The following is a 17,732-nucleotide window of genomic DNA, read 5'->3' as shown; positions in this document are numbered from 1 at the left end:
AAATTCATCCAATCACCAACAAACTCAGTCAGCATGAAGTCGAGACATTAAGGATGCTAAATTGTGAGTGGATTTTTGATATCTCGAACGGTTTGGCCGTGGCGCTGAAGCAAATTAATGGTGAAAGGATTCTTGATATCTTGAATATTGTTGCCATGGCAACGCGTCAAACTTTAATATTCTTTTTAGGTGTTTTTGAGGCTCTTAGCAAGTTTTAAATTGCATGAAACTTGACACACATCAGAGTTATGAGCCAGTAGACAATGGAAAAGCCTTAGAAACGGGCCATCTTTTGACAAAAGTGGTGCTGGGGGGGTTTCGTTTTACCTAAAGTCACCAAACTCGGTACATATATTGGTCTCATCAAGCTGGACAACTTTCTAATTTACAGTCATTAGCTCCGACCAACAGGACGTCGGCTATTTTGGTTTGAATGTGGATTTTTTGACTACTTCTCGTAGGAGATTCTTACGATTTGCACCAAACTTTCTGAACATTGCTACATTGCGAACAGATTTTGGATATCTTGAACGGTGTTGCCATGGCGAGGAATTAAATTAATGACAAAAACGTATGCAGGAAGAGTCTCATATCTTGACAAATCCTTTTACATTCACCCAGTTTAAATGCATGTCATGCACAGTCTCCTTAAAGCCTCCGGGGTGGCAGTGACGCCAGGCTTGAGCCCGTCATCGCTGCTTGCAGCTATACTTCAAACGTCTTTTTACCCCTAAGCGAAGAACGAAAAGAATTTTGCTGCGAGTATATCGGGGCCTCTTTCATCAGTTTGTATGCTCATCATCTCTAAAATGTTGTGCACTGCAATTGAGCATTATGTGCTTTCATAAATGGTGGTCAATAATATTTAAGGTCAGAAGCTTGATGTAAGATCTCAAACATGCCCAGACAGAAGCAGTAAATGATGCTGAAACACCTTCAGCTGGTTCTGCTCAGGTAGTTTGTGGGTAGTTACCTAGGCACTCTGAGTCCTCTCTCTCGATTACAGGCGCAGGCGGCCCATGGCGGCGGAGCAGAATGAGGGCTAAAGTTAGGATGGCAGGGGTCGTGACGGGGCAGAACGAGCGGGGGTTTGATGTACACGGGCGGAGGGGTCGCGTGCGGGAGGGAGGGTTCGGCGGGCAGCGAGCCCTGTTTGGGCAGGTGCAGGAAACTGGGTTTGGGGTTAGAGTTGATGTCCAGAGAGGTGGACGACAGGAGGAGTGGAGGCGGGCTGTACACGGACCAGCGGGTGAACATCGGGGGAGGAACGGACTCGGGACCGGGAGCGACGGGACGCCCACAGGGCTGTGCTCGAGGGTGAGGGAGAGAGAACGAGGAGAAGGAGGAAGAAGAGGAAGAGGAGGAGGGGAACGGGTATGGAGGGGGCGGCCTCTCCTCCTCAGGGGAGGGGCAGACGAGACAGGAGTCCGGCCAATTGGACGACGCCTCGTCAGAGCTGCAAAGATTTTCAAGGTTGACACATAAAAAAGGACTGACAGCGGGGGGGAGCTGTCGTGTCTGAGGGCGTCTGTGCGATTCAGTGCTCTGGAATATTCAGGGATCAATACGTTCAGCTCCATCAACAGCATTTCTGTAGTTACAACGGCAGCATTATGTTAATGAGTGCAGTTGTCTCCACAGTGCGAAAATAAATATGTATTATTGTTAATTAATTATAATTAAACTAATAAATAATAAATATTATTAAAATTAATAATTAAGATAATGTTATTAATATTATTTATTTATTCATTTAGTTAATATTAATAAATATTAATAATTAAAATAAATATTAATATAAATTATTTATTCATTTACAGTTAATATTAATAAATATTAATAATTAAAATAAATATTAATATAAATTATTAATAAAAGTAAACTAATATTATAATTAAAATAATGTTATTAATATTATTTATTTATTTATTTACAATTAATATTATTAAACATTGATACAAATATTTAATATCAATAATGAATAATACTAATAATGAATTTTAGAAATGTTTATTAATTAATTGATTGTAATTAAACAATACATATTAAAATATTAATAATTCAAATAAATATTTAATATCAATTATTAATTATTTATAATTAGATGAATAATTAATAAATATTATTAAACATAAATAATTAAAATAGTGTTATTAATATTATTAAGTAAATATTTATTTTTTGTTTATTTACAATTAATAATTAATATTAATACATATTAATATAAATAAAAATATTTTTAGAAATATATATTTATTGTAATTAAACAAACAATAAATATTAAAATAGTAACAATTAAAATTAATATTCATTGATATTAATCATTGATTTAATGATATTAAAATTAATATTAATAACTAAAATAAATATTTATTAAAATCAATTATTTATTATAATTGAATTCATAATTCATAAATATTGTTAAACATTAATAATTAAAACAATGTTATTCATATTATTTATTTATGAATAATTAATATTAATAAATAAATACAAATAACTTACTAATTCTACAAATATTTATTAATTAATTGATTGTAATTAAACTAATACAAAAATTAAAATATTAATATAAAAATAATATTTATTAATATAAATGTTTATATCATTTAATTCTATTTCATATTAATTAACTAAATTATTAATTAGCATTAATAAGTATCAATAATTAAAACTTATAATTTTAGCACATGGTAACATGTATAATAGCTATAAATGTATATGAAACTGTGTATTTTACACTTTTTTTAAACTGCAGAAATCCACTGTATACTTTTCCACAAATATTATGGTGTAAGTTCTGAACCCAGAGCATTCCTTTAAAATATTCATGATAACATACAGCAGTGAATAAAACACAAGGCCTGTCTGGTTCATTAGCTAAAGCTTCACACATTCATCAGCTAAACATGAGAGAGTACAGCATTTTTGGTTGAACTACTGCTTAAAGAGAGAAAAGAGGAAAGGAGGAGAAAATCAGGATATCTGAACTTCAGAGCTTCAATTCAGCCAACTAACAATTCATTAATATTATCAAAACTGAACATTTCTTTGCTTTACTTTCCACTTTAAATCACAAACTTTTTTTTTTTGGACTACTTTAAGTGATATTCAAGTGTGATTTATAATATGATATTAATATTCATGATGTCCTCAGATGGCTGAATTGAAATGGGCAGCAATCAGCAGCGTTATGTCATGTGCTCTTGATTCCTGTTGGTCGTTTACCTGGTCCTATCGCTACTGATGGGGGGCGGAGTCTGTGAGGGGGAGGTGGAGAGATCACCCACTTGCTCGGGGTTCAGCGAATCAGAGGGCGGCATGGGCGGCTGGACGCTGGGAGGAGTCGACGAGCTCTTACGGGATGACGAGGAACCTCTCCGAGACACCCAGGAAGTGTCCATCACTCGCACTCCCATACTGCAACGGGGCAGACACACGGCCAATCAGATCCCTCACACTTTCTAAACAAGAGTATGCCAGCCTACTCAAGTAAATACACTACCGTTTATTAATTAATTTAAAGAAATTAATACTTTTATTCGGCAAGGATGCATTAAATTGATCAAAAGTGACAGTAAAGACATTTATAATGTTCCAAAAGATTCTTTTTCAAATAAATGCTGTTGTTTTGAACTTTCTATTCATCAAAGAATCATAAATTGTATGACAGTTTCCACAAAAATATGAAGCTGTTTTCAACATTGATAATAATCATAAATGTTTCTTGAGCAGCAAATCATAATATTGATATGATGTCTGGAGGATCATGTGACACTTGAGGACTGGAGTAATGATGCTGAAAATTCAGCTTTGATCACAGGAATAAAATATAGCTGCAAGCAGCAATTAAGGGGCCAGGAACTAAGAAAGCATGTTGGGTGCATCACACTGACTGCAACAATGAGCAATTAAAGACATATTAAGATGATTTTAGGCAAAAGGACTGAAAAATCATAAACAGTCACTAGTAAAGATTTAATGGCTTATCACTTTGGACCAATAGGTGGTGCTGTGACCAAACTGATGTGGTGTGGTCAGAGTGAGGTGACAATGACACATGCAAAGTTTGGTATCAATATGCCAAAGCATTGCAGAAATACAGCCTTAAGAGGTGCCACATGCCTCTTTGTTGCTGTGGTATACGAAAACGATTTTGTCTATTGACACAAAATCCATAACTTTTTGTCGGCACAGTCTGAAGATGATACGATTTGATTTAGAAAAATTAGGTTTTGAAAGAAAATCAAAATGGCGAGTTTCATACCGAGTTTCATAGTGATATGCCAATGTGTTCATAAAACATAGCATTTTACGAAAAAATTCAAAATGGCCGACACCCAAAATGGCCGATATGGATAAAATTGGATATCAGTTGACTCGGCATGACTCCCTGAATCTAACTAGACCATATTTTTGATTTTTGGACAAACCATTCTGAAGTTATAAGCAAAAACAGGTATTTTTCGTATCTCCGGACCAGTAGGTGGCGCTGCGCTAAAACGCAGCATGTAATCTCAGGTCATCCTTGTGATGACAGTTTGGTCTGAATACGATAAAGTGTTGAGGAGATACGTCAATTTTCACAAGCGCTACGTAAAATTTGTTCACACGTTTTTCGAAAATGGTTTGACAAATCGACTTGAATTCCACAACTTTTTGTCAGCATGGTCTGAAGATGATCTGGTTCAATTTTCATGAAAATCGGAGCAACGGCCTAGGAGGAGTTCGAAAAAGTAGTTTTTTTCGGAGAATTCAAAATGGCGGAAAACTTTATGTTTTGTTTCTAGCCCTTACGGTTCAAAAGTTATTAACATAAATGTGAGTGCAACTTTGGACAGCTGGTGGCGCTAGAGGGATTGAGTTAGAGACTCCAAATTTGGTATGGTGATATTTCAGACTGTCCTCTGTCAGTATGCCAAATTCCATAACTTTCCCACAAGCGGTTCTATGGGCTGCCAAAGACAAACGCCAATGGATACAATAGGTGCCTACTCTGGCCCCTAATTACATTTTACTATATTCACATAGAAAACAGCTTTTTTAAACTGTAATATTTCACTATTTTATACTGTATTTTTGATCAAATTAATGCAGCCTTAGTGAGCAGAAGAGACTTCTTTCAAAAACTTACCTATCCTAAACTTCTGAACTTTGAGTAATGTACAAAGATTTGGGACATACTACATCATGAAATACTCTTAAAACAATTTAATATGCCATCTGAACGGCATTTCATGTCACTTTCATCAACGTTCCTCACAAGCTGCCAGGAAGAAATACAACACCACAAATGTCTTATCAAGAGCGTAAAGAATCAGCACATTTGCAGGAAATCAGGAAAGCTGAGACTGACAAAACAGGAAGAGACAGAAGCGTCACCGTACCTTTGAATTTTCCTAATGCTGCATTAGTGGAATAAAAGCAGAAGCATCAGTAATTCAAAGCCAAAGAAAGGACAGATTGACGAAAACCAGAAGACGTGCATTTAAACACTTAAAGCAGCGAGTGAACGGACCCATCTTTCTTGTAGAACTCCAGCATCATGTTGTCAGTGGCGACGCTGAGGGGTCGTCTGCTCTGGTCCGACTGCCTGCGCTCTGATTGGTCCATGTCAGGGGACGGCATGGAGCTGTAGTTGGCGTTGTGATTGGTGTGGACGGGGCTGCCGTAGTTGCCCGTGACATTAAACTCGATCTCTGCGAACACAGAACCGTTGAACAGACTATAATTATCAGCATATCGCAAAAGTGTTTCTGTAGCTTTCATGGTCACGGGTTTCATGAAGTTCACCTCCAGGGAAGAACCAATCAGCATGCTGGATGATCGGCTCAATGATCCCAACTATCTGCAGCGAGACTGTGGTCATCATCTCTGTAATGTTCCTGAGAGAAACAACACAGACGAGCGAGAAGTGAGACGTGCGATGTCGTCATAAAGATGCTGAAGGTGTGTGAAGAAGCGCCGCTCACCCGTCCGTACGCGCCCACAGCAGGTTCGGCCCCAGGACGATCGCAATGTTTCCTGGTGTCATTTTATTGTAATCTTGATACTCGTTCAGCTTGGCAAGAAATTTAATCAAATACCTGGAGATGAAACAGTTATTCATGACAGCCTGAAATCAAATACACATTAGTTTATTAAAGTTATTATAACGGTATAATAAATTAGTAAAAATTTAAGACGATATATACTTAAGTATGCACTTGGGACTTAGGACTTCTCTTATGAGGATACTCGACAAAACAGGCGTCCTTCTGTGTCGTGTGTGTGTCACATGACATGACATTCACAATATGGAACGCCAGAAGATTCAAAAACACGTGAATTTTAACACGTCAACAATGCGTATAATACACGTATTTCACGTGTCTTTAACGCGTATTTCACATATTAAATACGTGTTTGCACGTGAAAAATCAGCACGTTGTTAACGTGAAATACGCATATTTTGTGCGTTGTTAATGTGTTCAAATTTACGTGTTTTTGAACCTTTTGGCCTTCCATATTCTTGTTTGTCTTGTGGCGCTTGAATGGTTTAAAAACATTTGCGTGACTAGAGCATGATCAAATAATCATATAATATAAATATTTTTAACATGTTAAACTGAAAAAATGAATCGCATGCGTTAACGCGTTAATTTCGACAGCCCAAATATACATATTAGTGCTGTCAAGCGATTACAATTTTCAATCTAATTAATTGCACGATGTAGCGATTAATTGCAAAAATTCTTCATAAACTTCTTCATTAAAATTAAAATTTTTTAAAGTCATTATTGTGTTAAATGAGAAAAGCATCAAATAGATGTTACAAAAAATAGCTTTAGAAACAATTTTTTTTTATTTGATTCAACACAGAATTCATTATACAAACTTTTAGGCTTCAACGGCCATGAGGGCGAGTAAATGATGACAGAATTATCATTTTAAAAGTGACCTATCCCAATTTATTAATTTTTTTTTTAAAAATGATACTCTAAATAAGAAACTAAAACTGCCAGTAGGTGGCGGTAAATGTCTAAATGACTGAGTCATTGAGTCATTCATTCATTCAATTCGTTCAAACGGCTGATTCATTCAGGAATGAAGTAAATGGCTCTGTTTATGAATGAGTCGTTGAATCATTGATTCACCCGATTGATTCGCTCAAAACACAGATTCATTAAGAAACAAATCACCGCTGTGTGTTTCTCCGAGACACACAACAGTTCTGCTCTGGCTTTATGGGTAATATTTTTGTTGGCCAAACTGAGCAAAAGCAGACAATATTATGAACCTGGGTCGGTATGATCAAACAGCTCTTATGTGCACATGCATTACTATGAATGATGGGATATGCAGGTTTTGTCTTTGGACTCACTTGAAATTGTTGCTGTTTGCGGTGGGCAGCCTCTCACAGGTCGACAGCAGCGCCTGCAGACGCTTGTCCTGATCCGCAATACTGCAGTCAAACACACACACACACACACACACACACACACACACACACACACACACACATTCCTGAATAATTCCACCAGCACACTCACCATCAAAAACACCTATGCTTGATGATTATTGTTACTGTTCACTCACTTTGATGCCTGAATCCACTCCTCATACAGGTCAAAGGTCAGCAGGGGTTCGGGCAGCTCCCGCAGGTATGATTTCAGAGCACCTGCGCAGCAGAAACACACAGTGAGCCGTGATCAGGAGCAACTGTGTGACAGTTCAAAACAAACGGAGGGAATCTCACCTGCAATCGCATGCGGATCTGCAGAATATTCCTGAAAGTCCAACACACCGCAGTCTAATGACGCCTTCAGCTTCTTCAGCTTCGAGGCAGATGGAGCGACTCGGAACAAACCCTGACACACACACACACACACACGGATAAAATATGCCCCTTTTTAATACAATTATATGCATGTAAACAAGAATTAACACATTATTATTATTTTCAATCAAACTGATGAAGTGTCCTCTGTCTGCTGGCACAGGGTTTCCCAAACTGGGGTAAATGAATTGATGAAAAAATTATAACTAATTAAATCCTAAAAATATACATTTGAAATAAATAAATAATTTTAAAATATAAATAAAACACTTACTAAAAATATAAAACATTTTATTTGTTTACTTGCATGTCATGTGCATTAAATACATGTAATAAAATTATTACATGTAAAAAATGTGTATATATAAATATATATAATCATTAATAAAATAAATAATAATAATTATTTATTTTAAATAATAAAAAATAAATAATAAAAAATAATAAATGAAATAGATAAAAACTTGTTTTAAATTATATAATAAATAATATATATATATATATATGTACGGAAAAAAATATAATTACAATTAAAATATTTAATAATAATTAAAAAATAAATAAATAAATAAATAAATATATATATATATATATATATATATATATATAAAGACTAAAAATGTGAAACATTTTATTTGTTTACCTGCATGTTGTGCATTATGTACTAATATACTATATATAAATTAAATATATAAAATTTTTAAATGTAAAAATGTATATAATAAAGTATATATAATATAAATATAAATATATATGAAAAATATAATTAAAATAATTAAAAATAATAAATTAATTAAAAAATAAAATAGCTAAAAAGTATGAATATTTTATAATTTTTTTTAATCTTATCATTTTATTTATATATTTTTATATTTTCACCTCCATGTTATGTGACCATTAACCGACATCAGAGAATTGTGAACGTGAATGTGAATAAAATATAAATGTTAAATAAAATATAGCGCTTTGAGTACCCAGAAAAGCGCTATATAAATGTAATGAATGATTATTATTATTATTATTATTATTATTGTATAATATTTATAACAGATAAAATATTACAGCACAAAGGGGTTCAACCTTTGAATAACCTTAAATCCAGGACCACAACTATCTGTTTTATTATATCAGTTACAGTATTTGACTGCAGAATCTGGATGAACGTCTCCGGATGAAACAAAATGCAAAACCCAGAGAAATGTGTGTAGTGACAGTGAAGGTTCACCTCCTCCTGCAGGCCGCAGTCCAGCAGCACCGTCACACACGCTTCGATGGGGAAGGCGATTTCTCTCCCGCTCAGAGTCAGGTGTTCCTCTAACGGTTTCCCGTAGCACGGCTTCTCCACCCACGACTCTGAAACACAAACCTCACACAGTTTACAATCAATAACATTTTTAAAATAGTACAGTATATAACAATATTAAAATCAGAGAGACTGAACGCTGTACGATTAATCGAAATAAAACCAAAATTACCGGAAAGACTGCGGTTTAGTGTGTCTGCTCGTTTCAGAGTGAAGTTTATTTCACATTTGTGATGAAAAATAAAACTGTTTTTATTATTACATTTTTCTTAAATTATTCTTAAAATTATTAAGCAAAAAAATAGGAAATATAATATAATATAATTTAAAAACGGTAAATAAAATGACCTAGCTTCCTTCTTTTTCTGATGTTCATTCATGATTCTCACCCTGTTGAGCTTTAATCTGAGGGAGAACGTTCTGGAGCAACTCCAAAGACTTCCTGTGATACTCCGCCTGAACCTCGATCAGCTGAAGAGAGCGAGAGACGGAGACGGAGACGTTAATAATAAAACGACAGGCTGTTCATCTAAACGAGTGACACACTCACCGTCTGGAAGTAGTTTGCATAATCAATTTCTTTGGCCACGAAACTATACATGTCCGCTGAGAGCTGATCCTGAAAAACATTTACATTAAAAATGATAAGCATACTTCAATGAGAAAGAGAAGGTTGGTTCGGTTAACCTATACTTCCATACTAACATTTTTATAGTACGCAGTACATATATGGTGCACAACTGTGTGTATGAAACAATCTGATGACATAAGAGAGAGAGAGAGAGAGAGAGAGAGAGAGAGAAAGTGATAAGCTCCACCCACTCTGCAGATCTCCATACGATTGGCCGCCTCCTCCATCTCCTCCCTGAGGGCGTCGGCTTTGGCCCCGGTTGGCGTTTCCTTATTAGACAGAGTTGAAGATTTGGATGACTGCTGCCACCTAGAGTTGGGAGGAGAGAATATAATTGCATTTTTCATACTGCTTTACTTTATATCTTGAGAAGCAGTAAGTTTTACATAAAAGGTCTATGGTTATATCTCACCGTGTGCGAGCAGAATCCATGTCCAGTACCAGTTTGGCTAAATGTTTTCTTTGCTTTTGAATGATGGGAATTTCAACCTTTGAGGAACCAAAAGAAAAAATAAACAGAAAGAGGTTAGACAGCGTGTCAGTCTTATTGCTTTTATAAAACACGTTATTTTTAAGTGTTCTCCATCCAAAACAATAAATAATTAAAACTAAATAAATAATAAATGAAATAAATAAAAACTTATTTTAAATTATATAATAAAATACTATATATATACACTACCAGTCGAAAGTTTGGAATCATTACTATTTTTAATGTTTTTGAACGAAGTCTCTTCTGCTCATTAAGGCTGCATTTATTTCATAATAAATACAGAAAAAACAATAATATTGTGAAATATTATTACAATTTAAAATGATGGTTTTCTATTTTAATATACTTTAAAATATAATTTATTCCTGTGATCAAAGCTGAATTTACTCCAGTCTTCAGTGTCACATGATCCTTCAGAAATCATTCTAATATGATGATTTATTATCAATGTTGGAAACAGTTGTGCTGCTTAATATTTTTTTGGACCCTGTGATACTTTTTTCAGGATTCATTGATGAATAAAAGGTTAAAAAGAACAGCATTTATTCAAAATATAAATCTTTTCTAACAATATAAATCTTTACTATCACTTTTTATCAATTTAACACATCCGTGCTGAATAAAAGTATTCATTTCTTTCAAAAAAAAGAAAGAAAAAAATTACTGACCCCAAACTTTTGAACGGTAGTGTATATTGTTACAAAAGATTTCTATTTTAAATAAATGCTGATATTTTTTACCTTTTTATTCATCAAAGAATCCTGAAAAATGTATCACAGGTTATAAAATAATATTAATGTTTCCAACATTGATAATAAATCATCATATCAGAATGATTTCTGAAGGATCATGTGACACTGAAGACTGGAGTAATGATGCTGAAAATTCAGCTTTGATCACTGGAATTAATTATATTTCAAAGTAATTTTGAAATAATTTTAAATTGTAATAAAATTTCACAATATTATTGTTTTTTCTGTATTTATTATGAAATAAATGCAGCCTTAATGAGCAGAAGAGACTTCGTTCAAAAACATTAAAAATAGTAATGTTTCCAAACTTTTGACCGTAGTGTATGTATATATACACGTTATTTTTAAGTGTTCAAAATAATAAATAATTAAAACATGGAAAAGTAAAATGAAAATACACAAACAAATAAATAAAAATAAATATTTTAATTATAAAATAAATACATAAATAATTGTAAAATAAAAAGCCAATAAAAATAGTTTACCTGCATGAATGCGTTATTAAATTATTGAAATATTATCTTAAAATCAGTGGGACTTTAAGTAAATGATTTTCTTTAATTATATTTGTAATAATTATATTGACCAATCAGCATGCAGGACCACAACTATCTGTTGTATTATTTATATTACATTATTGTAAATAAAAAAAACGAGACCAATGTTGGCCATAAACACAACAAAATGGAAATGTGAGTGTTAATTACTGTGAAAGAGCTAGTTTATTTTAGTTCAGTATTATGAACACACACACAAACACACACACACACACACCTCAGAGAGAGTGTAGAGCGGATCCACGACGTCTCGCTCAATCTGGAGTTCGAAGAGCTGAAGTTCTTGAGCGAGTCTGTCTTGCGTCTCTCCACAGATCTTCAGCATCTTGCTACACAAGCACATTCAGAATAAGCACCAGAAAACACAGATGAGATCATTTAAATTGCCTCTATTATGCTTTTCTGATATTTCGTGTAACAGAGCTGTTTGTGAATGTAAAAGCTCTGCAAAGTTTCGAAAGATAAACTGAGTTATTGTCTCTTAAAATAAAGAATCGATTTTGAACTGCCAGAAACGAGTCGTCAGTAATTCCAATTTCACTTCCTGCACACATTTGCGTAATGCCAGCCTATTGGCTGAACAGCGTCTCTTTGCCCCGCCCTCAATCACTGTAGTTGTATCTGAGACTGGAAGAGTTTGGTTCGTGTTGTTCATGTCGAGAAGACGCTGTTTTCTGCTGCCAAAGCAAATCAACTTTGATGAGATTGATACGGTAAAACCGTTACTGTTCGTATCACTGTGAATCAAGATTCAGATATGCTAATGAGCGTTAGGTTTCTGACCAATCACAATAGGCTGAGCCATCTGACCAATCAGAGCAGAGCAGCTCTCAGAACGGCGGGGTTTAGAGAGACCGAATCTTTGATCAAAGCGTTTCAGACACTGAGAGAAAAGAGCTGATTCTGCCGTGGATATTATGAGAAAATGAAAGTGTTTTTGATCTTGGATGAATGTAAATCAATTCTAGGAGACGCCAAAACAAAAAACAGCATAACAGGGGCACTTTAAGCTTTAAGTGTTTGAGAGACGCTCTCTCACCCCAGCAGACAATCATCACCCAGAACAGCGGCTCCTTCCACCAGACACTGAGCCAGAGACGTCAGAGGAAGCTTCTTCTGCTCGGAAACACAAACACACACACACATACATATTAGAAAACACACACTTTTTCTTACAATTCTGGCTGATAAAAATACACCACAATAAATAAATGTATGTCACTGGCTGCACACACAGATGGGTGATACTGAACTTCTTTGTTATATATATATATACATATATAAAAGCGAATCATCATAAACATGTATCTTGTCATGATAATGGACTCTTATTTTGATATTCTGTTTCCTTTAGTTCCTGTTTCCCTGCTCTGTTTAGTTTCCGTTTCCTTCATTTCTGATTATGTCCTCGTTTTTGTGAATGAACATGCTGACTCTGAGAGAAATTACGTAAGCAGAGAGTATTTCTTTTCAATTTTTGGTTTAAAAGTAGACGTTTCAAGCTTTCTATAGATATATTTCTCATATCTGTGAGGCAAGTACACGCTGGGTTTCGGTTCATTTCGTTGAGTTTTCTTTATTTTACAATGGCACAATGTTTTCTTGTTATTGTGAGTTTACACTAGTGATCGACCGATATTGATTTTTTAGAACCGATACCGAAACTGATAATTTGTGTGTTTATGTGCCCGATAACCGATATTTATTTACTGTTATACTTCTGTTTTTGACACGATTACAACACCACTGAACTGAACAAACCATTTTATTTATAACAATCACTCCCTCCTCCTTGCATAGAAAACAAAACAAATCTTTTGTTAATTTTAATCTTCATATTACAAAAATAATTTTATTTATAAAAAGCATCAGCAGTAACACTAATGTTAACAATGATCAAAATAAATGTAGAATGTCTGTTTTCAAATGGAGAAAATAAATTAAAGACAGGAGTCATATCAACTTTTCAGAATTTATACTTCATTTTAAACTACAGTTTTAGTAGATTTATAAGATGTTTAATAGGCTAAAGAGTGAAGAATAATTCACTGGATTATGTTAAATAACTGAATAATATTCTCTGGAATATTGGAATATAACAAACAAAACATCGTGTTTTATTGCATTTCTCAACTGGTATGTTATATATCAGAATTATTAATAATGTATTTGTCATTCTAGATTATGAAATATCTGCTGACAATCTGTTTATCTATGCGTTTACACAGAACTATACTCAAACTGCGATCGCTCACGGAGATAATAAATAATTAATTTCCATAGAGTTGTGTTTACTTGGATGTTTATTAGCAAATTAATGGTTATATAGTAAATGTTTATATAATCACAGTGTTTTAAACAAGTGAATCTTGTTAAAAGTTACATGCGGTGGCCGTGGAGCATTTCCTGAGCATCAACCACAGCAAAATGCAGACGACTTCACGAGACTAATGATGAGCGTAGAATTAAATTCAGCTCTTTTATTTCCAACATGTGCTCATTCATGGCTGTATTATTTAATTCATGCACAGTTACATCTTTATTTGGACAAGAGTTGACGGATTATCTTACGTGACTCCGTATATATTTCTTAGAGACAAGCTGCATAAACTAGCTACATTTAAGACATTTATGTCACACATCTAATTTGTGCATTAATGTTAAATAAAGTTTACTAATTACAGCAAAGCAGGTAAGTATACTTTATCTGTGCACGCCGTTGTCTCGTCTCCCCTCAGATGCGCTGTAATGGCGATCCTGCGCGCAATTCTCAAAACACCCACAAGATGGCGGCGTTTATTGGTAAATCTGATATTACAAAACCAATATCCGATTATGGTAAAATGCTTAAATATCAGGGAAAATATCGGTAAATCGATATATAGGTCGATCTGTAGTTTACACAAATAAAATTAGACCGATTTCAAAGATGTATTACTCTTATCTGTATGACCAAAAATGACCTTCCACACTCCACACAAACACTTGTACATGTGTCTAATAATAGCGCACATTTATCTATGTTAACTAAGCAGCCAAGTAAAGTTGCTACTGCTTACGTTTCAAATGATAAGCCATATTTAAGGTCGATGGATGTTAGGAGAACGTTAATTACCACAAGGACCCGCCGTTAACGATCTGTCCTTCACGGACTTCATGACTTCACCACGAGTTTTTTTTTTGCGACTAACCGACTCTTTTTTTTTTTTTTAACTAATACATTTTCTATTAGGGGGCAACCCTAGTAAAAGTATTAAGCAATAATTTAAGACATTTCTCTTTATATAGAACGTTTTTGCCATAAATGGTTCTTTAAAATTGATTTAAGAACCCCAGATAGCAACATAGTGTGGCCCAGATCTGGCCCACATCTGGTACATGTGGATTACACGCGGACCAGATGTGGGCCGGATCTGGGCTGACACTATATTGCTGTCAGGGACCCTATATAGAATCTAATAGTGTGAGTACAGGAATCTTTTTGAACGACTCATTAAAAGAACGAGCTCAGATGAGCTCTGAATGATGTGAATCATGAAGATACGGACTTACTGAAGGCGACCTGACGGACCGCTTGTCCACGTCCACACCCTGCTGACCCTGGAGACATGCGGTCAGCTTCTTGTGTGTGCTGTGAGACACCTGCTTAACTAGTTCCAGACGCTTCTCCACCTGTAAACACACACACACACATACACTCTCAGATATGAACACACACATCTATATTTCACACACACAAACCCGCTTCACTCACCTGCAGCAGATCATCACTGAGGACTTCTGTCTTCTCTGCCCTGTAGAGACACAGTAAATAATAGTGTGAACACTAATGAAACAAAACTAATATTTACATAGAGAGCTAATGAGAGAAGGAGGAAGGAGCTGTCGGATCTGAGATGCACAAGCATGATAAAGTTTTTAATCACATGACCGAAATGATAACAGCTGAAGTCATTCTCTCTATTTCACGTCAGGTCAAGTTAGTAATTGTGGGTTAATCGCACTAAAACAACCTGTTTGGATCCACATGATTCAAATTAAAGGAGTGAATTGTATAAATATGACACCTATTTTTAGGACCACATTCACAAATCTTTCACATCTTCAAAAAGCAAAACACCCTGAGCTAAACTCGAGTTGAAAACTGAACCATCAGCCACACACACCGCAGATCAAACACACACAATGTGTGTCCAATTAATACAGAGCCCATGTTGATCAAACGCATCGATCATGTAGCAGAACGCCACAGAAATAAATCAGTAATATCAAGCATCTTACTCTGGAGGAGCTTTCCGCTTGCGTCTGGTGGATATGTGAAGCTTTCTCTTCCACAGAGCCATGATGAGTACAGACTGACAGACGACGGGTTAGAGGAAACCGAGGCAAGTCAGGAATGAGACCCGACCGGCAGGTACGACAGCAATCATGAGAGCTAATGTAAACTCACTGTTTCCCTTTCAAACACACACACACTTCAAAATTCAACAATTTCATCATGGAGCTGCTTTGAGATCCCCATATCTATGGGACAGAGCTATATACAAAATGATGATTTCAAAAGTAAAGTTTATTAAGAATGAGAATCTAGAAGGATATTAATATATCTTGAATGCTTTTAGAGTTACAGACATGCAAAGTGACCCACATTTGGTTTTTGACCACTGACAATTTGTACCAATTTACTCATGGAGCCACATTAAGATCTCCATATCTCTGGAACTGGACCATCGAGGGCCTTTAAAATGAAGATACCAAAGAGAAAGTTTGTTAAGAACCAGAATCTAAAAGGATATTAAGATATCTTTAATACTTCTTGAGTTATAGACATGCAAACTTGAGGCAAAAAACACACAAGAAGTGCTTTTTGCCATTTTTGAACTGTCACCGTTGGCATATAATGAAACAAAGATGGCTAAAGTCAACAGATTTTACTAATAGACCTACTAATCTCTGTGTCGAAATAAAATAATGATGCTGACATCTATCTGAAGTCATTTTTACATTCCTCTAATCTGGCTCCACATCCAAATTGTCATCTCTACAAAATAGTGGATTACTCAGTAAATATACATCTGTGACATTTGGGCTTTCATCACTATTTATGTTAGTCTTTCTACAAAAAAAAAAAATTATACATATATATATATATATATATATTAAAGGGGTCCTTGATTATGATTTCTCTTTTTAAACTTTAGTTAGTGTGTAATGTTGCTGTTTGAGCATAAACAACATCTGCAAAGTTACGACACTCAAAGTTCAGTGCAAAGGGAGATATTTTCTTTTACAGTAATCGCTTTTTAATGGCTGGTAGGGGCTACAACAAGCTTCTTCCCGGGTTGGTGACATCACAAACCCTAAAATTTGCATAAACCCCGCCCCCGAGAACACACAACAAAGGGGGCGGGGCCATGTTGGGCTGCTTTAGAGAAGAGGAAGAGTTGTTGTAGTAGAGTGTTGTTGACATGACGGCATTTTACGCCGGACTGCTTCACAAACGAGGGTCAATTCAACGCTGGATTTGCACAAAAGATCAACATGACGGCACATGAATCAACTCCACAGCAACTACATAAATTTATCCACTAACCATTCAGAAACATCTAAAAGTTGTAACTTCTTCCTGAGTCTCTCCATCAGTGTCGACTCCGGTTTGAACAATGTAAGGCTGAACACCGTTACTGACAATCCTCATTTTGTCTGCGTGAGATTCTCCAGCTTTGTTGTTGTTGAGCGACCGAAGCGCAAGCTGTTAAAGCTCTGCCCTCTTCTGGAAAAGCGGAGCTCATTTGCATTTAAAGGGACACACACAAAAAATGCGTGTTTTTGCTCACACCCAAATAGGAGCAAATTTGACAAGCTATAATAAATGATCTGTGGGGGATTTTGAGCTGAAACTTCACAGACACATTCTGGAGACTTATATTACATCTTGTGAAAGGGGCATTATAGGTCGTCTTAAACAAAATCAAAAATTTGAACCAGGGAAGTTTCCAAAATTTGGTTGATTTGACACAGAATGAACCTCCTGTGATCAAAGCTGAATTTTCAGCATCATTACTCCAGTCTTCAGTGTCACATGATCCTTCAGAAATCATTCTAATATGCTGATTTGCTGCTCAAGAAACATTTCCGATTATTATCAGTGTTGAAAACAGCCATATTTTTGTGGAA

At 35.2% G+C, this 17,732-nt stretch overlaps 1 protein-coding gene across 6 annotated transcripts in view; it reads right to left on the bottom strand.

Annotated features, from left to right (window-relative positions):
* Window positions 1-17,732, bottom strand: part of arhgap44b (Rho GTPase activating protein 44b) — a 46,268-nt gene that overhangs the window by 8,176 nt on the left and 20,360 nt on the right. For 2 of the 6 annotated variants that reach the window (XM_051914888.1, XM_051914891.1), the window contains exons 2-18: window positions 15,310-15,349; window positions 15,108-15,227; window positions 12,595-12,671; window positions 11,773-11,884; window positions 10,166-10,242; window positions 9,945-10,062; window positions 9,673-9,741; window positions 9,512-9,593; window positions 9,045-9,172; window positions 7,739-7,850; window positions 7,579-7,660; window positions 7,364-7,444; window positions 5,973-6,086; window positions 5,794-5,885; window positions 5,519-5,699; window positions 5,388-5,405; window positions 3,229-3,420 (exon numbers count right to left, since the gene is read on the bottom strand). In XM_051914888.1, the coding sequence (XP_051770848.1) occupies window positions 3,229-3,420; window positions 5,388-5,405; window positions 5,519-5,699; window positions 5,794-5,885; window positions 5,973-6,086; window positions 7,364-7,444; window positions 7,579-7,660; window positions 7,739-7,850; window positions 9,045-9,172; window positions 9,512-9,593; window positions 9,673-9,741; window positions 9,945-10,062; window positions 10,166-10,242; window positions 11,773-11,884; window positions 12,595-12,671; window positions 15,108-15,227; window positions 15,310-15,349 (1,695 nt within the window). Of the gene's footprint in view, window positions 1-973; window positions 1,457-3,228; window positions 3,421-5,387; window positions 5,406-5,518; window positions 5,700-5,793; window positions 5,886-5,972; window positions 6,087-7,363; window positions 7,445-7,578; window positions 7,661-7,738; window positions 7,851-9,044; window positions 9,173-9,511; window positions 9,594-9,672; window positions 9,742-9,944; window positions 10,063-10,162; window positions 10,243-11,772; window positions 11,885-12,594; window positions 12,672-15,107; window positions 15,228-15,309; window positions 15,350-17,732 lie in introns of all 6 variants that reach the window. The other 4 variants (XM_051914893.1, XM_051914889.1, XM_051914890.1 and 1 more) reach the window with 4 other exon arrangements.

This window comes from Ctenopharyngodon idella, chromosome 12, assembly GCF_019924925.1.
Source record: "Ctenopharyngodon idella isolate HZGC_01 chromosome 12, HZGC01, whole genome shotgun sequence".
NCBI lineage: Eukaryota > Metazoa > Chordata > Actinopteri > Cypriniformes > Xenocyprididae > Ctenopharyngodon > Ctenopharyngodon idella.
Note: the sequence above shows the minus strand (reverse complement) of the source record. Positions and strands in the feature narration are given on the sequence as shown.